This window comes from Pithys albifrons, chromosome 10 (genome assembly GCF_047495875.1).
Source record: "Pithys albifrons albifrons isolate INPA30051 chromosome 10, PitAlb_v1, whole genome shotgun sequence".
NCBI lineage: Eukaryota > Metazoa > Chordata > Aves > Passeriformes > Thamnophilidae > Pithys > Pithys albifrons.
This window is the reverse complement of record NC_092467.1, coordinates 21,460,390-21,484,685: the sequence shown is the minus strand read 5'-3', so window position 1 is coordinate 21,484,685 and position 24,296 is coordinate 21,460,390. Positions and strand designations below refer to the sequence as shown.

Sequence of the window (24,296 nt, the reverse complement as noted above, 5' to 3'; positions counted from 1 at the left end):
GTGACATCTTTGATTGACTTAACTGTTTTGCTCTCAAACATCTTGACATCAACATTTATGTCACTGTGCTAGGACCACTTAACCATTCAGATTTAGCTTCTGTAGGAGCAGCTTTATAAAAAAGTGTCATATTTTAAATTAACACATGTACAGGCCTTGACATAAAGACAAGCTGCAGTAATCTGAATTTATGCAGTCATTTAAAAAATTTCCCCACGGCAGAATCTGCTGCCTGGTCTTTGTACAGTTCCCTACTGGAAGTCCGTCTTTTGCCTCAGTAGAAAATGGTAATGAGCTCCATGATGTTTTCAGTTAATACTTCCCCTAATAGCCATATAAACTTATTCTACTTCATTTCATGTGGGTGATGTTCATTCACAGAAGTACTAGTTGCTGCAATATTTTTCCTCTGAAGCTGTTATTTCAAACTAACACAGGGACAGGAGCATAAAAAAGACAAAAACATTGCTATTATTATCCATTAGTTTACATTTATTGAGAAAAACCATACAAAAATCATTATACAGTTAATGTGTACCCATATTACATACAATGTCAATGCAAGCTCAAAACCACATTTTTGTAAAGCATTCAATTTACCTCAAGTCCAAGCTGCATCTCCCTAAGACACTGTTCCCATCACAGTTGCCTTTTAAAGCCAATCTTCTTTTTACACACGGGTAGTTTCTGCAGAGAACACTTTTCTCAGGACGAAAAGGCATTTCACATGCACTCGAGAGAAATATTTGTGCATACATACGAGTTTCATAAGCTATTACTAGGGAAGAGGGAATCCTGTCAATTGTATGCTTTCTGAAAAAGCCCAGTCCTCCCTTCCTCCCCCCACTTCCAGAAAAAAAGCAAAACAAAAAGCTTTTAGCATGCAATGGAAAACTTAAGAATTACTCTGGAAGAGAACAGGGGAGAAACAGTTTCTACCATCCAATAAAATACCACTAGAAAAAGATGAAATACCTGAAGATTAGCCTGTGCAAGTGATTCATGATCCTGTCTGCCTGGACAAGTGAAACAGATGACTTATGATCAAGCTACACTGAAGATGGTCTACCTGGTATTTTATTTCATGTCCTAATGAAGTATAGGCTGCAGAAAGTGATACCAAGCCGCTTTGCCTACTCTGAACACTATGCTTACTTTTGAAACTTTTCATACTCTTCACATTCTACTTAACATGTGGGACACTGAAGGGAAACATTTCAAGACACCTTTTGGACAAGTTCGCTGCATTGCTAAGGAAGTCCAGTTATCTTGGCTGTTGGAGAACTCCAATAATCTGTTGTTCTCCCAAGAACTGAGTCTGGATAGAGCTGACACATAAACACTACGCTTTGCACAAACCAGCAATGCCTGTAAGCCCCGCCATGAGAAGGCTGGAAGTCACACACTTCAAATGCTACACACAAGAACATCTCACCTTGCACACACTTAGCAACATCCCCATACACCGGCTTTTTCTTCTCTATCTCCTCCCACAGCTAATTTAACAATTAAAAGACTGATCACGATATTTTCGGAATAACAGTTAAAGAAAAATACCATGTAAAAAGGAAGTGAACAAATGACTCACCCCCACACTAAATTCACAGTATCAAAATCCAAATGGAACACACACCTAACCTTTTCTCATGTCAAAAATGAAGTTACGTATTAAACTACAGATGAAATACTAAGTGGCTTGAGGAACTGAAGCACAACTATTAATTTAGTTCAAAAATTAACTTGGCTGTTTAGAAGAATATAAAGTAAAATAGATGATTTATATTATTCAATCACAGTTTAAAAATGTCAACGGATTATGGAACATTTATGGTAAAACAAAGAATACTTTAAAAGAATGAAAAGTGATCAAAACGAAAATTATACCCTACATTATTATGTATGGGATACATTTCAAATCTGTTATGTTTTTGCCAATTTTACCTTCCACATGGAGCCCTTCTATGGTCCATGCTCATCGGCTCACCAATGGCATACACTCAAAGGATTCCTCTTTACTGGTAGTAACTATCTCAGGACCTGATTCTATGAGCTATGATTTGGTGCTTGCAGCATCTTCAGCACTGTGTGTGAAAATGAAGGCAGCATTTTTGAATATTTTTCTTTGATGTACAGATAAGCAGGACTTTTGAAAGAGGAGCAGCACATTTTAGAAACAGAATAATGAACAAAAAGTCAAAGATGCTGCTTTATGTTAAGCTAAAAAAAAAACAGCAACAAAAACCTATACCAGATCATCTATACGACAAATAACATTTTATACTATCACAATATACAGCAATTCAGTTAAGTATCAAGAAACAGGATACACTGACTGCTATATTGATAAAATAGTATTTGCTGTACTGTTAACATTTAATTGGTGCACATGCTTTTGCAGTTAAAACATACTAATCTCACCAGCATCTGTTTTCCTACCATGTCAAGTATGAATAAGCAAACTAAGTTATCTAAAGATTCCACTAACACACTATAAGACAAGTTATCAAGTTCAGTGATAATAACAAGAAGTCATATTCTTCACATTTAAGTCTTATGGGTGTAAGTGGGAATAGTGTCCTATTATAAAAAACATTTGTGAAGGCTGTTGACATTTCTAACCAAAGTAATTCCTGCATATTTTAAAGGTTTTGATTCTTTAATTGCAACAATTAGCTATTTGAGGAAAAATAATGAAAATTACTTATTCTGATCAAGTTTAATTACTGCAGTCTAATAATATTTTCTTAAAAAAAAAAGAAAAAAGAAAGTACATATTCACCTAGAAATATAAACAGTTGTTTAAAGACTTTCCACTGAAATGGAACCGTGAGTAACAATGCATTTGGGGAAGCAGCAGATTGCTTTTCAATACACAACCACAAAGATCTCACAGGGACAACATTAATGTACTGAAATATATTAATTTATATACTTCCTTAGGTTGTGCTTACCTGTTGCTTTTTTGCAGCAGAACCTAAGGTGGAAGGTCTGGGAAGGCACTGTGAAGTATAAATAATTGCACTGTTTGCAATTAATAAAGATTTTATACCTTAAATGAATCAAAATCAACAGCCTCCATTTTGTGACTGATAAAGAATCCAGTGAATTTAATTTTGCTCAGTTTAGTACATAATAAATGCACCATTCTGTAAGGTTATCTACAAAATACCATGCAAAATACCTGACTATTAAACTTAATACCCTACACTAAAGATAGCAAATGCTGTCCTAGCCTTTTTCAAGCTACCAGCATAATTCCTACTTTTAAAAGGGATAAAAATAATTCCTTCTATTTCTACAGCACAATACATACATTGCTGATTACCTGAATAAACTACTTCAGTTTTCAAGCCTTAACTTTTACTTCTCTGTGCAGCCACCCTAAAAAAATTTATTCTCAAAGCAACAACACGGTGTTCCAAAAAATAAAGCAATTAACAGTTATAGAATTATTTTAAACATACCTACATCACTACATAACTGCAAACTATCTGAAGTCAAAGACAACTGCTGTCGAACAAGTGGTTCCAAAGACTTCAATGTTATGATACGCACACTTTAAAACACTGAATGACAGCTGTCTCAGGAGTACTAATAAAAAAAACTATTACTCAGATAAACAAACATGATTTTCTTTAGCTATTGCTAGACGTTTCAGGAATACTTACCCACAAAACTCCTATTATGTGTATGTATATATAAGCAAACCTATTTTTGTGAATTAAGAAGCAATTATGATTTCCTACCATATCAGCACTGTATTCCAACATAATAATCACACAAGTATGGCATTTTCATTATGTGGAACATTGACAAAAAGATACTGTTGCAGTTCATCAATTTGTCATTCTGATGTACTTACAGTGCAATGCTCCTTGAAGGAACAATCAAGGATGATACACAGCACAGTCCTCCTCACCCCTATAGAGCTAGTTCTATACTGGCTGGATCAAACCTGCACTTCAACAGACAATGGCAAGACAGACTGTAGTGCATGTCATCTAATATATGCAAAGAGCAAACACAGGATTTCAAGAGCATCAGCTTTTTAGTATGAGCATTAGAGCAATAAGTTTCAAGTATATATAAAAAAATAATCAGTTGATTCAAATACTTGAATATTTACAAAAACAGAAGTTATCTGCTCTGCAGGAAGTTCTCAACCACTCCCACCACTCAAACAAAACAGCGTTTTAAGGACAGATGCAATTTTTCTAACTACTATGCATACCACATTGACTTTTCTACACTGAATTTTGAAGTAGACTACTTTAAACTGAAGGCTTAAGCACATTACACTTAAAGTAAGTTTTATAACTAGTCTGAAGACGTCCATAAAAATAGTTATGCAGGAACAGTTTTGAAGTACTCAATTAAAACCAAAAAGTTATCTGTTATAGCAGCTGCACAGGTCTGAAACAGTGGTCATGTATAAAGAAAATTTCACTGTTAATGCAATGGAAGTATGCCAAAAGATCACTTTCTTAAACACATGCAGTTTTAATCAAATAGAAAGAAAATTAAGGTATCAGGATTACTGGTGCTAGGCAGCAAAATACAATGAAAGAGATCCTCCATCTACAACTATTCTGCAAGAGGGGAAAAACATGCTCTAACGACAAGTTTTTAAACTCAATAAGGTTTCACGAGGGGAAAAGAAACCAACTGGTTTGTGTACAGGTACCTTGATTCAGCGTTGTAAATCAATCCTATAATTCTGCATATACCCACATATCCAACTTACCGACACAGGAGGTTTCATATTATTTATTGTAAAGCACAAAACAGGCATTTTAAAAGTGATAAAGTATACATTGAAAAAGTACATTTATATCACAAAGCATTGACCACATAATTGCAAATACATTTGCTGGAATGTGTACATCTACACTAATACTAAAAACAAACCATTTTTTCATTTCTACACAGAAATATTACCTCCTATCAGTAGTGATAGATATTTTTTACATTTTCAAAAACACTATTTTTTTAACCAAAATTAAGATCTTCATCAAGGCGTCTGCATCCATACATTTAACAAAGGTTTTTTCCCCCACACAATGAAGCAAATACTGTATTGTCCACTTCTTATTATTGGCCCTGTGCAGAAGAGATACATAAGAGATACACAAAAAGTTAAAGAAAATCCTTTAAATGGAGCTAACTCAGGAGTGAAGCCTTTAAGAAAGAAAAATTGGTTAATGTAAATGGTGGTGGCTTCTTGCATGGTTTTCAAAACCCTGGGAGGAGAAAATTTTTTCTTTAAAAAAAAAAACCAACATAATCACCAAACATATGGATAGATAGGAACTCAAGTTACCAGGTAAACAAAGTCATCTACTAATTATTCTGATAGCTATTTTGCTAGAAAAAAAGATGCATACTCCAAAGTAAGAAAGCAGGAGACATGCAAAAAAATATCTACAACCACTGAAACGGAAGCCAGCCAAAAAACACTTTTAACACTGTACCTGTGGTGCTGGAGGATGTTGTGGCATTCCCTGTGGACTTGTCTGGGCGTAATATGCTGCCTGCTGCCTGTAGTACTCAGCCCATGCTGCACTGTAATCTGGCTGACCGCCCGGAGGAGCCCCGGCAGGGGCAGGAACAGCTTGACCTACAAGTAATTAAAATGACACAGCTTTGTTGTTGCAACAGAAATGAGAAAACTTCAAAAATCTCACTGCCTAACCAACGTCACCCAGCAACAGTCCTCTAAGGCTTCTGAATACACTTGTGCCTGCTTTCTTTTAACCCAACCACTAATCCTATCCTCTTATTTAAATTAATGATTCCCATGTAAAGCAAAATTGAGGAACCACAAGGACAGTTTTTTCTGTCTCTTGATTCACAACCATGAATGTTTAAAGCCTGCTGACCTAAACAAAGTTAGCATTTAAATACACATCAAGAGGCAAAATTTTTGTAATCCACCTAGACTGATTTTACAGATTGCATTCACGAGCTGAGCAGATGCCAAATCATAAAGTCCCTCAGTTCCGGCATCCTTCATTAAGTGCAAGGACATTGCAGACGACATTTTTCAAAAGAGCATTAGTTTTTGTAAACATTTACTTCATCACAGAGTATTCCTGAAACAACTTCTTCCTACCTTTGCCAAAGCTCCAATCCTCTGGAAATAACAGTGCCTACACACACACATACACACTTGCTCTTCCTGACTTACAGCTTAGAACCACCGATTCTTTCAACAAAACCAACTGGCAGACTGATAGACTGATACACAAGGACTCTTTAGCATATTAGAAAAAGCAAACCAACCAACCAAATTACAGCCAAGCTTTTAGGACCTCAGTCACGCTGTTCTGCCAAGATTTGTCACAAACAGCTTTACCTCCTTTTCCCCTAACTTCAGAAACATCCCCACTTAGCACTACTATCTTCTTCACCACTTTTTATCTGAAAGGCGTTTTTGCGGAACACACATGACTATAAGCAAAGCCAACAGCCTCTATCCCCTGCCCAAACATCTGTCCTCACATGAGTGCATGCATCCAGACAGAGGGGGTTTATATAGAGGGCTTCATTTTCAGTTCCAAAACCTCCAAAACAGAAGTTTTATTACTGTGATATGACGTTTTTGGTTTACATTTTTAAAGGCTTCTTTTTTCAAATCAAGTTTTACAGACTTGGTACTACAGAAAACCTACCAACTCTGCAGGTTATTTCTAAGATGGCAGGGAAAAAAAACCCAACAAAAACAAACTACATCCAACCACTCTGCAGCAATTAAACCAAAGCAAAATGCAAGCCTGCACCCTGTACAATTCCATGTGCAACAAACTTGTGTTCTGCTGTCAAGAAAGAGGGGCAGCTTCCACACAACAAGGGCTCAAAGTTTTCAATACTACTTGAAACCACCCCACCTTTTACTTGAATACAAGACCACTGAGCAGCCTTCTGGAGAACATGTGTATCAAAGATTCTATGGAACTGTTTTCTAAGGTACCAGGCAGGTCGGTTTTGTTTGGTTGTCTTAAAATACTTTAACACAGAAAATTCCTATGAAGAGTGCTAGCTACTCACACTCCTCCTACACCTGTGTAGTCTTCTCATTCTCTCAAAAACATTGGGAGCAGAGAATGTGAGTATTTGGCAAAGCACTATCCCAAAAGCCATAAAAACACAACCTTCCATTTTCCAACCATCTATAAAACTTAAATAATTTTTCCTCTTACACTGTAGGTAAGTTATAAAAACCCATCCACCTTTTTTGGTATATACCATAAAGCAATTGTTTTCCTAGAAAAACTTACTAAAATTTCTTCAAAACTTTCAGAGATGTTATCACATTTTACAACTTGTAATTTACCACAACTTACAATTTACAATTCTGCTTAATTATTTTAACAAAAATGATCTTTTGTATGATTAGAAATTAGGGTAAGAGAAAACTTTGCCTTCTTTCCTGCTACAATCATCAGGAAACTTTTAAGAACTGCTTCACTATTTTATTAGGGAATCCCTTAACTGTACATCAAGCCCACAATACAGAGGAACGACTAAATGATAAATCAACAAATTTAACTGGTGACATACAGGTAATTTGCTAAAATATTGACTTCATGTTTCAAGCAAACTGTTATCCTTGAGAAAGTTTTATGGCCCAGCTACATTTTTTTTATTTTGTACAAAAAAATTAAAGTACTGTGTCTCCAGTTCAAGGTAACAGCATCTCTAGGTCTTCAAAAGCTAAATGACTGTCTTGCTTCCTTGTAATACTAAAGAGCAATGTTATAATTTTCTTGATTGATGAAGTAGGGTACAGTACCAAGCAAACTGTCTGGGTCATCTACAAGATCCATGCACATTAACATACCAGTGTGCAGGAGTAATTTCATTAGCTCTTTAGTCTTATGTTTAATTCTATTTGCTACTTAAAGCAGTAGTCTGTAAGACAAGGGTCTGAGAAAGGAGATGGACTCTGCCACTGTATTTCTGAGTTGGAAAACAGATTATTTACAAATCACTATTCACTGCAAAAAAATAGTGAAGCGTTCTCTGCGATCAACAGAGTCGTATCACACCAGTAGGAAGCCACTCTGGCAAATAGTGTAATTGTTTAGATGGGCATATTCAGGAGTGTTTTAGTGTTTTCAGATCACTCATACTTGACCAAGTATAACAAAATCCAGAACACTAACTGCAGAGTCCCATGCAGTTTGTTCAGCTCAGTACTGTTACACTCAGCAGTTTGACACAAGGATTATTGAAACAGTTTTCTTCGACAGCAAAAATAAAACTGATTTGGCTCAGCAAGTCCAAGTTTCAGTTCAGTTCTCTCAAACAGCAGCTGGTGTCATTATCTGTACTGTAAAAAATCTGAAAGAGTCGTCAAAGAGCAAGTGACTTGGAATTCCTACCTTCTCCTTTTGGCACAGGTTAACAGAGACAGAAGATCACAGAACTGTAAGAAGCACAAACAGCCCCGAGAGACCAGGGACCACACGGAGTTGGTGTTGGGCAGCCTTGGTGTTCCTCAGATCTCCCACTGCTACTTAATATTGTTGTTAACAACGTGGGGAGAACCACCACCATTTACCTTTAAATCCACTCTGGCTGAATTCGTCTTTTCTAAGTGGATCTTAAGAGAAATGGTATCTACCATATCAAGATTCTGAAACAACATGTTCTCACGTGATTTGCACAGTCAAGTTATTCGGCCCTGGACATCAAGAGCTCTCCTTTTGGCAAAGAACTCAGTTTGAACTAGAAAAAGAAGTTAAAATCTGAACCACCCTCTTGTTTTTTCCTCTCATTTGATTGTATTTGGCGCCTTTTAAATTTTGCATTTTAATAGCAACTATTTTTATCTCCCAAATTTTTTGGTTTGTTTTTTGGATCACACTCCCCTTTAGAATTGCTCCCAGAAACTACCCCAACACCTTCGGACTCGCTTTTGTTTAATCAGAGAAAATGCATGACTAGTGCAACCCAGACTGTATTCCAGAGACAGCAAATTAGAAAGATGGTGGAACCTCTGCCAACAAATTACATTATTTTTTAAAAAGACATTGAAAAACACCCACAACTTTACATTTAAGAATGTGAACTGAACTAACAGAAACAATAAAGGGAAAAGAAACAGTTAAATGAATTAGGAAGAAGGAAAATGGAAAGGTCTGTCACATTTTAGAAATCATCTGTTTGGGAATTGTGTTGTAATTTTCTTAGTCTGATAGATAATTCCTAAAGTAAATAATTATTATTATTTTCTGCTTCATTTTATCACTTGTGCTGTGCCAAAATAAAGAGTTATGTCTTGGCAAATAATTCAAGATCAACATGGTTTTTAAGAGGAATTAGGCATGCATTCTTAAATCTAAATGCTTTTAACATTTCATGAGAAAAATGAGTGTAGTTGGAAGAGCGCAAAACAGTCCCCAAATCTTCCCATGCAAACAAACACACAGCCAAACAAGGAGCTGCTGTGTGTCTGGTAAAAACTCTGGCATTCATAAGCTCCTCGTGCTCAGTAAACAGATCTACATCAACTACAGGATCCATGGGAGGAGACTGTGGACTCAACCCTGACCTTACCATGATTTAAAAGACAGAGGCACCTTCTGCTGACACATAAAGGCCAGACACTCTTTCCTTATATAGAAAATGATGAAATAATCCACTCAACTAGCAAGTTAATTTCATTTTTTAAAGTCAGCTCAAGCAAAATATTTGAGGGAAAAAAGCTAGCAACAGCAAACAGCCTGCAATTTAAACATAGCTCTAAAGGGCTGCAAAGCTAATGCTATTTTAAAATAGGCACTTTATAAATATGGGCTAATTATGATATTTTTTTGTCCTGAAACACAGAAAGCAAGTTACAAGAAAGTCACAGGTAATCTGAAGAACATAAGGAAACAACTACCAAACAAGAAAAAGCAACAGCTTCATAAAGTAATCAAAGTTGAACTCCAAAACTTTAGGAAATACTCTTTAAAATACTCAGATTGAATACATGTTGTTTACCAAGGATGAAATACAGACATATCATTAAGGATGAAGTTTTTCTGTAAAGCAATTACTAGCAAAAGTAACATTAAAAGCCTTAAATACAACAAGAAATTTAAATCTGTCTTTCAGCAGGGCTTTCAGCATATGGTTCAGTAGACATATGGCCTGCATTTTAATTTTTTTGAAATAAAAAAGCAAGCAAGACATGCGAGTCTGCAAAAACATTCCACTACGCCACATAGAAAAAAACCACCCCTGCGCACTTACCCATTTTTTTGTAGTACTCCTCCCAGGCCTTGGTATAGTCAACCTGCCCTGCTGGTGCTGGATTTGGCTGATCTCCTGGATTACATTAAAAACAGTCAAACTAAAACTACTGCAGTTTATTTCATCCGTAATACAAAGAATCAACTGAAATTTTCAGTAACAATCCCATATGACAGCACTCAAATTAGACATAAAAACATGTGTGGTACAACTTACTACAAATACAAAATATTCACAAAAAGATACCACGAAGAAAGAAAGAAATGCTTTAAGTGTTTCTCTTTGGAGCATATAGCAAAATAAATACATTACCCTTACTACTGCTGAATTTAAGAAAAGCAATGTTGAAGGTTGTAAGCAATCACTTTCAAAGAAAACCAGCTACTTAAATAAATTTACCCAATGTATGCACACAATAGTAAAAACTAACTGGGCACTGACACCTTCAGCAATAAGAAATGTGGCCATTTCACTGAACAGGTACCTTGTCCGTTAGTTTGGGTTGTAGGTGGTCCACCAGGAGGGGCTGCAGGTGGTGGCTGTGCTTGCTGCTGATAATAGTGAGCATAATAAGCTGCCCACGCTGCTGAATTGGGATCTGTTCCTGGCTTACCTATGAAAACAGAACATAAGCTCTTATAAAACTTGTCATACCATGAACAGAATGCTGTCTTCAGTTAATCCTGTTCTATACACTCCTAATTTCCTCCAAGGAAAAATCCATCTACACAAAATAATCTTCTCTTTCTAGTACAAACTTTTGATCAGGTTTCAGACCAGTGTAGTGCATGTAGTGTCCTTTCATAGGGCTGGAGAGATAAAATAACTTTAGAATCCTTAGTACTACAATGCCACATTAATTTTTAAACGTGATAAGCAAAAACATTCCTTCCAAGTTTATTTAAACAGTCATGTTAATAATAAATTATAGCAGCAATGAATCATTCTACCATCAAACAATTTGAGTGGTTTTACTTTGTTATAACCTCACGCTAATGGCACTGGCACCGGTGGAGGAGGAATGCCAAAAACATATTTCTGAAACAGAAGAATACAAATCTTACTAGGTATTTGCAATGCATGTCACTTCAAACTTTAAGGTAACAATCAAATACAAAACCACAAAGCATGTCAAGATCCTAAATCCCCATAACATGGCTATTATGCATTACTGTTTACTTACAGCTTTTTAGTGTAAGAAATAATAGCAACACCTGCATCTTCGGCAGCTATCTCCATGGTTCCTCATTTTTATCTATATCTAGGTAAGCCAATGATGCTCTTTCCTACAGTCTGGTTTCTCTTTTTCACATATAGCCTTTAGGTATGGCTTATTCTTGCTGAATCACTGATTACATTACCAGATTGGCAATCCACAACACCTGAAAATCTACTATTAGAGAACATGTTTTATGCAACCATCATATACCTGCATACACTATTTCCATTCATAAAGTTTTTGCATATAAATGTGGCCAGCTGAGGGGAGCATTTCACATGAGGATATGGATACAACAGACTTTAGAAGAACTATATATGGGAATGGAAAGGGAAATACAATCCTCCCCAAACACAAAATAGGTAAGGCAGTGAATAACGAAAGAAGAAATTCCCTGAAAAAGGCTTTCAAGAAGAAATCCACAACAAATCAATGTAAAATGAAATACTGTGACAAGAGTCAGATGTAACCACTTCAAATGCACACAATAACATCAGCATACAGAAAAAAATGTTACCACTATTTCCTTTTTAAATTACACTGCTTCCATCAACAACAGTGGATTTAAACTAATATGTACTATATTCTAAGGTTACCTGCAAATAACAAATAAGCCATTGCTCGATCCCCCCCTCCTTTCTCTCTACCGCAGAAGAACAAAAGAGCAGGTTCCATTAAATTTCCAAAGAAATCTGACTGCAGTAACTAGCTTCACTTTCATGTGACAAGGGCAAGCATGGCTCTGGAGAAATCACCTCTGGAAAACATACTAGAACAACTCATTTGTTACACTGAAATGAGCAACTAAGTGAAAACTGTACAAAATTCATCCAAGCAAATGCTAGTCAAAAGAAACACCAACTTCAACTGCACACAGGAAAACTTCATTAAATTTTTAAGATGAGCATTTATGCAAAAAATGGTTACAAAATCAGCAAGATGACATCAAGAGACTACGTGCCATTTAGATAAATTACTCTATAAAAAATGGAAAAGGTGGTATGAAACAGTCTGTAACATTTTAGCAGTGGTTTTGCATTAAATTACACTTCTGATATACTGAGACTTAAAAGTCACTTTGAATCATTCTGCATTTACATAATTACAACAGGCATTTTTGAACACTAAACTGAATGCATGCAGAGCTACCTTTCGCAAAAATTTGGTAACTGAAACCAGACATGATTCTTTGAAAAGACACAGTATGTGACAGACATCCTCTCCTTTTTCACTAGTGGAACCTGTGTCAGAAACTTTGCCTATCCATAAATATTTATTCCACTTATAATAAAAATAAATTGAGATATGCTGGCTGAATTTCTGAGAAAGCTCTCCTCAGACACATGAGGTACAACAGACTCAACCATCTAGCCTTACCATGCCTTCTGTGCCTGCAGTTCCGTTTCCCCATATGCTCTAGTCCAACCAAGGGATGTAAACTTAAAGAAAAGTAGGATACTACAACTTTGGGAAGTTACAATTAAGTAAGAACTCCCCGTCTTGACAAAGATAATCAGGAACAGAATAGATTCTACATTGATGGGTTTCAGAAGAAAATACACACCTATTATAAAGAAAAGTTCAAAATATACAACCCTAACTAGTTTCAGTTTATTAATAGCAGTTCAACAGGTTTTATCCCTCAAAAGGGACTCAACAAAATATACCTGTATCAGACTCTGAGAAGCAATCCTCATAGGTCAACAAATGCTAGAAACATAATATAGCATAAACTATGCAAAGACAGATCAGTGAGATTGTTTAAAATAAAAGTCATTTACTATGAGAGAAGAAAATACATTCTCATTAATGTAAAAACACCAATTGTACAAAAAACAAACTGCACAAAATCAGTGAATCAAGACTCTCAAAGAAGTATCATGAAGAGGGATGCAGTATCAATAACATTTGTAAAAAAGCATATGCAACTCTAACAAGTTGAATTTCAACATCTCACAAGCAACACGGGGAAAGTCTAAAATGCAGGTAGACTGAGAAACAGTAAAGAAAAGCCTGAAAGCCCAGGAGCTTTTCGGATTTGCCAGTGTAACACAAGTCAACTGTGCAATGTATAAACTTGTAAGGACAAAATGGATGCACTCAAAGTACACCCACCCTATCGTATGACTGTGACACTTCTTACCTGGATCTGGTGGGTTTGGCGGCTGCCAGTGTGGATAAGCATTTCCCCATCCTTGTGGAGCATATGGAGCTGGAGGACCACTACAAAAGACCAAGTCACCCATGTGAGTGAAAGCCAGCCCAGGGTCACCCTGTGAGAAGGCAGCTGGCTGGGGCAGCACTTACTGAGGTGCAGGGCCGGGAGGCCCCGGATTATAAGGAGCTGGATTGTATGGTCCCATGGGAGCACCAGGACCTGGTGGTCCAGGAGGTCCATGTGGGCCAGGAACAACACCATGGGGTCCATGGGGGACAGGCGGACCCAATGGATTCACTGGACCCTGTAAGAGGAATAGGACAGAGATGAAAATAAACCTTGAGGTTCTCAACTTTTCAGCAGTTTAGAAGCATTTATCTAAACACTCAAAGAATACAATCTAAAAGGTTTGATTGCTTTTAAATAAAGACATTTCCCTGCTGAAAACAGGCTTTCTAAAGATTAATTACACTCAGGGTCAGTTAAAGAGAAGAGTTAAAACCAGCTATGGCAGTAATAATAACAAAAAAAGTCGCTTGATATCCATTTTCTTGAGGATGTAAGAAATTTTAAATTAAAACAGATTTTTCCACAAGTTGCATTACATCTCCCCACGGACTAATGCAAAACTATCAGTTTTAAAATAAACCAATTTAAAACTAATTTTGCTAATTAAACCAGTTTGTAAGATTTGGTACGAAAAGCCACCAGTAAATTTGATTACATGCACACACACGCAAACAAAAGTGCAATGAAACTGAAGGTGTAAACAAGGATTAAAACTTTACCTAATAATACTGAGACTGAAAAACTTTACAATTCAGTAGCTTTGAGAACACCATTGGTATCTTTGAACTTTTCAAATTTTTCATATGCACAAAGTGGGCATATTCAAGAATACATTATTAAAAATGCATTGTACTACACTGAGGAAAGCAACTGTTTCCATTTCAAGATTTTGTTTATTTTGGTACACTGGGTGATGTTTATATTGCTTTAAATATGGATTATTATTTAGTATCATTGATTTATTTTCGGATTAAACTGGAAGTGGAAGGGAAGAAAAGTCTCCACAAAGGAGACTTGCCTTCAGTTCTGTTTAGTTATAACAGTAAATCAAAATCCAGTTTTACACTTACTCCAATCTTTTCTTCTATAAGTTGTCGCGCATAATCTATTTGCTGGGGTGTTCCACGGATAGTGAACATCTTCATGTTTGGATCCGCATTAGGTGGAGGATTTCTCTGAAGTTCTATTCTAGCACCAGACTGCTGGCTTATACTTTTAATAGTTTCACCACCTACAATGCAATACACAGTTTTTATGATATGCACTAAAACAGAAAATACTGACTCAAATCCGAGAAAGTAAAGCACATGGAAGTTGAAGACAAAGAACTGAAAATGTGCCTATTCTTACAAGCCATGCAAGAACAGTGTAGTACAGAGTTTTGAGTGCAATAAACTAGTAAAAATAAATTGTATTTTAAAAATAAAGACCAAAATAATGTTTCTTGGAAACACTAGGAAAGAAATCCTGCAATGTTGTCTGTTTTTTGCATTCCTGTAAACATGTGTGATTGGATATGACTAACAACAGACACAGAATTATCAATAAATACACAGTTAAAACCTCCCTCCAAAGCAGTAAAGCACAGATGACAAAAGCAATAGAAGCTGACCAGATGGTGAAGTCCACAATTTTTCCAGTGCACTAAAACCAGACAGTTACATTCCCTAAACTGGCTCCTCCTTTTAAGTGATCCTGAGAAATTTTATGTACCCTCAGTATACAGTTTCAAAAACAGCAGTAATTTGGCATTTAAAAAATGCACCTTCCAGATCAAGAACTGAACTATGTCAGCCTGTTTGCTGGGTCTGGAAAACACAGTACGAACAAGAGATAAAGGTAACTTCAGTGCTTCTTTTAGAAGCATATAGTAATTTTTTTAAAAAAATTAAATTATTTGAGAGTTATTTTAATGAACACATATATGGATGAAATAGCAACAGGATTTCCCTGTGGAAGATTTTACTGTAATACATGAAAATTAGTTGTAATAGTGAGTCAGACTCAGTACCACTAGGCTTATAAAGCAGCATCAAACACATGGTAATTATAAGACACATCATCTAAGAATCTACCAAACACTACCAATGTAACCCTGTACTTACTACTTAAAAAAAAGCATTAGATAAATTGATTGCTGTTTTGGTGAGGAAAATCTGAAAAGAGTATTAGGAGTTTTATGAATTAACAGTGCTGTTTTGCTCTACAGTAAATTATCTGCAAATACTTGACACATCTCTGTGGCATGGTATTTATACAAATAGAAAAGCTCAGGCTTTAAATAACATATACACATATGTAAGATATATTGCCTTTGCCAATGATTAGTCCAGTTTTGCCAGTAGGGACAATAAAATTGAACTCCTGTAATCCACCAGGAGGCCCCATGTTCCAGTTGCCTTGGCCTCTACCCCTTCCTCGACCACCAGGTCCTGGCCCACCAGGGTTACCAGCCTAAAAAGAAGAAGCAATGAATGAGCATATTCTATAAAACTTACTGCAAACAAGTAATGCCAACAGGTTACATCACAACATTTTTTAAGAAAAAACCCAATTCACTACTTAGATAGTTTTGATAGTTCAAGTACTATCTTTGGGGAGACGTAAATGACATTTTAAAAGACATTCTGTACAACTCTGCATATGAAAGATGAATGAGAGGATACAGAAGAAATTGGGAAGATTCACAGATACAAAGATCTCATTTTTGTCTTTCTGTAAATAGAGCAGTGGGGCTGAACTAAGAATAAGCATTTAAATAATCTCTTAAACACCAATTACAAACAAAAGCATATTCACAATTAACACAGGACAATAGAAGCATCAGTGCTAAAACCAGCCACATCAATAACTGCCATGACTTTGAACTTGCAAAACTGTAACTGTAAAAGCAAATATTCATATTCCAGGTTGAACTTTGAAGTAAATTCAAATGGCATCACTAATTATTTTCTTAAGTTACACACACTTATTGGGTGGGCAGGAGATTTTAAATGGTAAATAACATTACCCAACCTGAACACTGCGAAGGAGATCTGTAATAATTTCTGCAGCATGCTGACATCTGTCAGGAGGCCCTGTGATCTGGGCTATTCTATCTGGAGTTGTTCCATCATCTGGAATAAAAATGAACTATTCCAGTATATAGATTCCAGTAAATTTACGGTCAAATCACAGAAACTTATCAACATGTTACAAACCTGGTTTAAACTGGATCCTAACACCAGCATCATTCTGTATTTTTTTTATCATCTCTCCATTTCTTCCAATTACAATACCTACAGCAAATCGTGGTATTGGAACCTTAAGAAAAAAAAACAAAAACAAGATGTCGTTGATGCAAATATTTGTATGAAAACCAAAGAATGAAAGGGTTACACACATAAGAATAGCAAATTTGGGCAAGATCTATGCCACTCCAGGCTTTTTCAAGTGTGAATTTTTTAATATCAAGTCACAAGCCTAGCAAATACTGAAGTATCAAAGAGAAAGTGATCCTACACACTAGAATTTCTCATAGTGGTAGCAACTGCAGTGGATATTACCTTTCTCAGAAAAAAAAAAAAGCAAATTCGAGCAGATGACAGAACGCATCTCCCCCCCGATGAACAGTTGTCAGCTTATGACTTGCATAACAGATGAACTTAAAGGCCAAACTCCAATTTCAATAACATTATAGCATTATACACTTGGCCATAAAGCTTAGTTGCTTATTTGATAAACTCCAGCTGAAACTGTTTGTAACAGGCAGCAATGTAAAGTGAATGCTGCACGTCATTTAGAGCCATAATTTCAGCAATGATCAAGTAATACTTACACACCACAATCACTTTTGACATCTGTTTAAGAGCTTTTAGCAGTATTACCCAGCTTAACATTTAAAGTTAACATCTCAAAATACAGTGAACAAGTTTTTCAACCATGCTTACGTCTATCCCTTCATTTCCTCCTATTCTTGACCCATATTCGTTGCGCACCTCTCTAAAGCCACCTTGATCACGAATTAACTCCAGCACCATTTCCTTGGCTTGCTGAAAAAAGAATGAAAGTTCATTTGGGTACCACAACATCAGAATGGCTTTAAAAAAAATGCTCTGAAATTGTAAAGGACTCCTTACTTGAACTTTGTAAGGGTCTCCAGTTATCCTAAGGGGCTTGTCTGCACCTGTGTTCTGTGGACCATCTTGAATCATGACCATTTTGACACCTGCTCGCTCCTATTTGATAAAAGGGAGGTCAGTGCCCACTCAAATCCAGATTTAATATTACCACATTTAAAAGAAGATACATATGTACCTGCAATTGTTTAATTGTCTCTCCACCTTTCCCAATAACCAATCCCGCTTTACTTGCTGGAATCATAATTTCTTGGACTGCATTTCCGGGTCCATCATTATGATGAAATCCAGGTGCAGGTCGTCCCTTTTCAACTATCTGATCAAGTAATCTTTTTGCTGATCTGTGAAAGAAAATACACATTTATAAATATTTATTCCTACAACTATCACTTGCCCACACTATTCTCTGTCAAAGAAACATGCTTACTAACACTAAAACGTATGAGGCAAACAATAAATCTGTAACAATAACTTGAGAAACTAACTGTAGGATAGTAAATACAAAAGGTGGTTCTTTATCAAAAACACTCAACGAAGTTACCACTTCAAACGTGACCATTGTCCTTGAATGCAGTTACATTGATCAACGCTTAACTAGGAAGAAAAGCTGCAGCATGGAAAGTAAGGACATTTGTACTTGTAAACATAACCAGAATAGTAGACAAAATGAAGTATATATTCACTTCCCCACATGTGTTGCCAGAGTAATATCATGATTACAATCCTAATATTAGTTAACCACTCTTCCCTTTAATATGTGAGCAGAATAAATTACAAAGAAAATTCCCATCAAGGAAATGATTTCATGAATGGCAGCCTGCCTGGCTGCGACTTAAAAGGAGAATGCCACCCTACTTTCCCAAAGGAAAACATGTAGCTGCAGGCCCTACCTGTAAACATGAAGCGGGAGCAGCAAACATAAATGAGGTAATACCATTATACTACTACACTTCAGATCTTTCCTAGTAAAGTCAATGTAAGTTTGTCTTTAAAGTGTTATAGAAGCCGTGTCAGTAAGAAGAAAAAAGAAAAAATAAAACAAGAAACCAACCACCAAAAAAACCCTGCCAAACTTTCTCACTGCTATCAATCCTCCTTCATGAGGACACAAAGGCAGAAGTTGATTCTACTGATAGGTATGATAATGACATTGTTTTCAAAACCTTCATTCATACCAAAGACCTTAAAAACCTCCGATGGGCTGGGCACTGCACTTACATGACTTATTTTCCCTGCAATCTTCCAATTTATAGGTAACAGTTTCAGCATACAGTTGTTTTTAATTTATATCCACACATTTCATTTTCAGGCTAAAATCAATATATGGTTATGCAATTATTATCTACCACAAGATTTGGACTTGCCTAAGTTGAATGTCCACCCTTTTGTCCTAAAATTCCAAGTATGCTCAAAGAGTTGGCCACAGTTTAAGGGTCTTTTTTCTTCTGTATACATTTAATTGACACCAAACTCTCTTCAGTAGAGGAAAAACACGTATTATCTAAATATTACATTCATATCTAAAAAATGAATTGTATTACACAGCTTAACAAGCAGACATGGAATTTGTTTTACTTACTGAACAGACTCTGGTGTTCCAGTTAACATACATGACCTTTCGGGCAGGCCTCCACTATCTGCAGTCATTAAATAAAACTTGTCAGCAGTGTTAAGTTGGAAAGAGACTATGAAATTAATCACAATATGCAAACTACTGGAACATCAAACAATCAGAGAATAATCAGTATATCCTAGTTTGCATTTCTTTAGATCATGATAGTCATGATTAGCACAAAAAATTAAAGTATATCTTAAATGAAGGTTCAGGCAATTAGAAGCAATGAATGGTCTTCTAAACTTTCTACCATACAACACCGCCCCCCCCCCCCAAATAAACAAAATAAAGCCACAAATAGTTACCAGGTGCAATCTGTATTTTACAGCCAGACTCTTGCTGTATGCGGGAGATCTGCTCTCCACCTCTGCCAATTACTTGAAGAAAGAAAATATAGAAAGATTATTTGTATTAACAGCATCTGCCAATAACTCTCACTACAGTACAGAACCACATCCGTATTACTTACTGAATCCAACCATCCCATCCGGAACTTTATACTCCTCTGTCATCACAGACCTGCAGAATGTTAAACAAAAGACAATGACCATTCAGAGACCAACACGGCATTACATTCATATATATTGTCCCATTAAAATTAAGAGAGCTACTGCCCACACTATCACCCTTGCTCATCTCCCCTTGGCTTTGAAAATCATGATGCAAGCACAGTTCTACCTCAGCTGACAATGTACAAAAGCAGAAGGTTCAAGTGTAATGCAATTCAATCTTAGTAACCCTTCATCCTTTTTATTATTAAGAGATGCGAGGTACAGAAAAGGCCAGCACAGCATTTAAGGTTTCATCTGTATAATCACCAACGTATGTCGAGAATTTCTGACATCTCATCTACCAAAATGTAAGAAAAATAGTGGGATGCCATTCTGGCAAGAAATGAATGGAGAAAATAACTAAGCTGTAGCTGAGTAACACACTGTGTAAAGCTTGAATTGTTTTGGTTTTGAGTCCATCAGCTTTACTTTTTGTTCACATGTTGTGTCACCCATTTCCCCTCAGATCTGCTTTCAACTTCCAGTTATGCTACTTATAGGTCCAGTAGCAAACCCAGCAACAAACTTCCCTTTCATAAGGCAGATACACAGCTTGGCTGTGAGGGAGAGAGAGACAGCAACGCAGATGCATTTTAAGTGACTGACTTAGGGCTTGCTGAAGTGAAATTTTAACAGATCATAGAAATACAGAGTAAATTTTCAATACATTCATACCACTTTTTCAGAAAAATTTCTGAAAATAGATTTATTTCAGTAAAAATCAAAACTTTACATAAGATGCAGTACAACCCTTACCTTTGTTGCTGATGCATTGGTGGTGGTGGTGGTAGCTGATTTCCAAAAGCTATAAACAAATATTATAAAAATTAAATTCAAACACGAGGTATGGTTTACAACTAAGCTACTCCTTTGGTAGTAAAACTTAATTGTATCAATATTTTGTCCAAGTCAACTTTTAAGAATTGTTCTGGGCAGTTTAAAAACTAGCTAAAAAATGTTCAGCTGTTGCTGACATCACTGTCAGTTTTAGAAAACAGCCTTTCTCTGTTTCAGCAAAATAAATCCCCAGCCATTCCTTTGATCTTACTTATTTGTCACCTACCAGAACACTTTCAAACCCTCGTTTTGACAATGTTACACTTTTTTAGGGTTTTTTGTCAACAAAATAAAAATTACTTACAGTCATTCTGAGGAGCAACTTTCTTAGCATCTGGTTGATCTGCAAAATTAAGATTTTTTAAATTTTTTTGCCAAAGAATTCAAGAAGTGTTTTAACGTTTTAGTGTGAATTGTAAATCTCCAGTGTATTTAGCCCCCCTTCCTTTTTTTCCTTTCTTTCTTTTTTTTTCCTCCAATTTCAGGGAGTTGATCATCTGAATAAAAGAAAGAATCTCACGAACACTCAGCACTTGGTTAGTATAGCTGAAAAGATGTCAGGTTTTCCATGTATCTATTCAGTACTTTAACAAAAGGCAGCTTTCAGAACACACTGTATGTAGATCGCTCAGAGATACCCAGTCACTGAAACTCAACTAAGACAAGGAACAAAGTTGAGCTCTGTTGGTTGCTCAAGCTAATGATGCTTCCATAGTAAAAAAGAAAAAAAAAATCAAATCCATATAAAAATCAATGACTTAAAAGAAAAAAAAATTCTGACAATGACCACAAATATAGATCAAGTACCTAAAAATACAACAGTATCACATGGCAGTGCAATCTCAATCTAAATGTTGATATGAAATGCCTATCCCAATATTAAGCATTTGATAGCATAAAACTTCAAAAAAAAGCAGATTCAAAGCAACTACATCACTACCGTCCAAATCCTTTCTGCACAGTAGAGAAATAAAAGGCATCATTAACCTGTATCTGAAAAGAGACTTCAGATGCTTCCTTCCCACCCCAAAATAAAGGCTACATGAACCATCATAATTTATGTGCAGCAAAAACTCAGACACATATTCCAAGAAATATTTGTGTCAATCCAGAAAGATCCACTAGTTTATGTCATGTTTACATACTAAACACAGGTAATAAATAAAAATTCCTGCCTTTAAAAGGAGAGGGCATTCCCTCCCAGTGTGTTGTACTGCTCGGACTTGTCCAAGAGCCATCTACACATAAAATAAAAAGAATACATTACATATATCATCTGAAGCATCATTAGCTCATTTTTGTATATTAAAAACCTCACCTTTAATAGGAAAAAAAAAACTTTAATGCAGGACATAAGAACTCCTGATATAAAGCCTTAGTTACATTCTGTAGACTGAGTTTCAATCCTCTTAAAAGAAAAAAAGGCATTGCTCTTTTGTAAGACCCATGAGAACATTTCAACAAGCTCAGAGACTTCTTTCCATAATTTAGCCAGGATTTTGTGTGGCTGTTAAACACATCAAACCCTGTTAAGTTCAAAGTGGCTGCTCCATAAGAGACAGAAGACGACACACACACATTTCAGAAGAAAACTTTACTGCAGTATAAAGCAAATCCAAAAAGCTGCAACAAGTCAGAAGATTTAAGTATGATCTTATCAGGGTTCACACACGCTGGAGGCTGAAACATTAGACTAAGCAAAAGTGACTACAAGCTAGAAAATATATTTTCCTGTCTTTTTGTAAAGCTTTTTTGTAAGGCTTTTACAGTGAAATGCAGTAATACTTTTATTTGGTGGTGCAGTAATGAAGTCTATGAAACTATTGTAACAAAGTATATGAAACAATCAAGTGCAAGGAGTGAGAACTTCCTATTCTAATTGCAACTTACAAGCTGTAACCAGTCCCACACAAAAGACTTCACTGGGCTGTGCAGGCACTTCTCAACTAAGAATTTTGTTGCCCCCCTCCCCAATACATTTTTCTATTGGCAGCATTTAAACCACATTTAAAATATTTTAAAACAAGCTTACATTCACTTCAGAGCACAATGGTTTGAAACAAATTTTGCCATTACACTGAAAATGAAATAGTATGTCATGATCTACAAGGGGAACAAAACGTTTTGATGCTCTGCTATGGGAAAAAAAAACTGAATTCACAAACAAAACCACCACCTGGCACAGCCAAACTCAACAAAAATAAATGCAGCAGTAACGAGTGCGTACCTCCATCCTCAAGAGGTCTTTTCTGTCCTCCATAACCGTAGTCGTTTGAGTTCATTGCTGTGCCAGCATCTCCTCCTATTTTCGCTGCAATCTAAACAAAAGGCAGATCTTGTGAGCAAAGAAAAAAAGTATTTCAATCAGCTCATACTTATTCCACATCTTTTACAGGATTTGAGGAATTTAGACAATGAACGTTAAAAATGACCCAAATAAAAAGACCGTTGCCAAAACCAGTTCCACTTGTAAGAATTTTATTAATGTTTTAAGGAAGACTTGTGGTCATCCTTCAACAGCAGAGCTTTCGATACTTTTATCACCCGTTGAAAATACAAAACCTAACAAAAACCTTGCATTCAAACAGCAGAAACTTCTTCCCAAAGGGGGATTTTCCTTCTCTGCGCTCCTCGCGGAACATCGCTGTGTCTCACAGAGAGCCTCACCAGGAAAACAATTTCAAACCTCAGAAGACTACGCCGATTTTAACTACTGCCAAAACCGCGACCGCTAATTAACACACGAGGCGAAAATTTCGCCCGAGAAGCGATGAAAACATCGCCCGTGGTGCCGAAGCTACCGATGAAGCGGTGGGATAAAGCGCTGGCGCCAGGGCCGCCCTGGCCGCGCAGGCCGAGGGTGCCACAGCGCGTGCCGGGCCCGGGACCGCCGCCCGCCCTCCCTCCATCCCCTCCCGCCGGGCCCGCCACGATAACCCGCCACTACTCGCCGGCCGAGATTTCGCCTCCCCGCCGCCCGGGCAGGGCCCCCGCGGCACCGCTGCCCTCACGCCCGGGTCGCCTCGGGCCGAGCCCAGCACTACCCGCGGGGCAGGCGGAGCCGCTCACAACTTGCACGGCCCGGGACGGGCGGCGCGGGGACGGAACAAAGCCTCCCCCCCCACAAGACCCTCCTCAGGTCTCCCCGTAGCCCAGCGTGGTGAGGGCGCAGCCTCCTCACCCCTCCCCTCACGACTGTGGCACTGCGGCCTCCAGGCCCCGGGAACCCCATTGATTTGGCTGGGCCACGTTACTCACACGCACCTGCCTAGCCCTCTGCAGCGCGTCTTTAAAGGCATCGTTCACTCCTCCGGCCCCACCGCCGCCTCCCCCGGGCGCGCCTGCGGCAGGAGGGGGCACCGTGGAATAGTCCGCCATGGCCGCCCCGGCGCCGCTCCGGCCGCTGCCGCCGCCTGCCAAGACAGAGAGAAAATGGCGGCGGGCGCGCGCCTTTCACATTCCTGCGCGGGGGGAGCGCGCCCGAATC

The 24,296-nt window shown here is 37.3% G+C and overlaps 1 protein-coding gene across 15 annotated transcripts in view; it reads right to left on the bottom strand.

Annotated features, from left to right (window-relative positions):
* FUBP1 (far upstream element binding protein 1) overlaps positions 1–24,265 on the bottom strand; it is a 34,523-nt gene extending 10,258 nt beyond the window's left edge. Inside the window, exons 1-22 of one of the 15 annotated variants that reach the window (XR_011698601.1) lie at positions 24,074–24,265; positions 23,037–23,127; positions 21,985–22,047; positions 21,114–21,152; positions 20,729–20,777; positions 19,891–19,940; positions 19,727–19,798; positions 19,386–19,443; positions 17,985–18,147; positions 17,807–17,905; positions 17,618–17,719; positions 16,889–16,991; positions 16,704–16,804; positions 16,001–16,142; positions 14,759–14,919; positions 13,769–13,923; positions 13,605–13,684; positions 10,727–10,855; positions 10,243–10,317; positions 5,472–5,617; positions 3,863–3,960; positions 2,952–2,999 (exon numbers count right to left, since the gene is read on the bottom strand). Coding sequence is in view for 11 of the 15 variants with exons in the window: in XM_071564694.1 (XP_071420795.1) it covers positions 640–687; positions 2,952–2,999; positions 5,472–5,617; positions 10,243–10,317; positions 10,727–10,855; positions 13,605–13,684; positions 13,769–13,923; positions 14,759–14,919; positions 16,001–16,142; positions 16,704–16,804; positions 16,889–16,991; positions 17,618–17,719; positions 17,807–17,905; positions 17,985–18,147; positions 19,386–19,443; positions 19,727–19,798; positions 19,891–19,940; positions 20,729–20,777; positions 21,114–21,152; positions 21,985–22,047; positions 23,037–23,127; positions 24,074–24,187 (2,088 nt within the window). In the remaining 4 variants the exon portion in view is untranslated. Of the gene's footprint in view, positions 1–100; positions 3,961–5,006; positions 5,101–5,471; positions 5,618–10,242; positions 10,318–10,726; positions 10,856–13,604; positions 13,685–13,768; positions 13,924–14,758; positions 14,920–16,000; positions 16,143–16,703; positions 16,805–16,888; positions 16,992–17,617; positions 17,720–17,806; positions 17,906–17,984; positions 18,148–19,385; positions 19,444–19,726; positions 19,799–19,890; positions 19,941–20,728; positions 20,778–21,113; positions 21,153–21,984; positions 22,048–23,036; positions 23,128–24,073 lie in introns of those variants that run through there. The other 14 variants (XR_011698599.1, XM_071564696.1, XM_071564697.1 and 11 more) reach the window with 14 other exon arrangements.
* Positions 24,266–24,296: the final 31 nt, after the last annotated feature.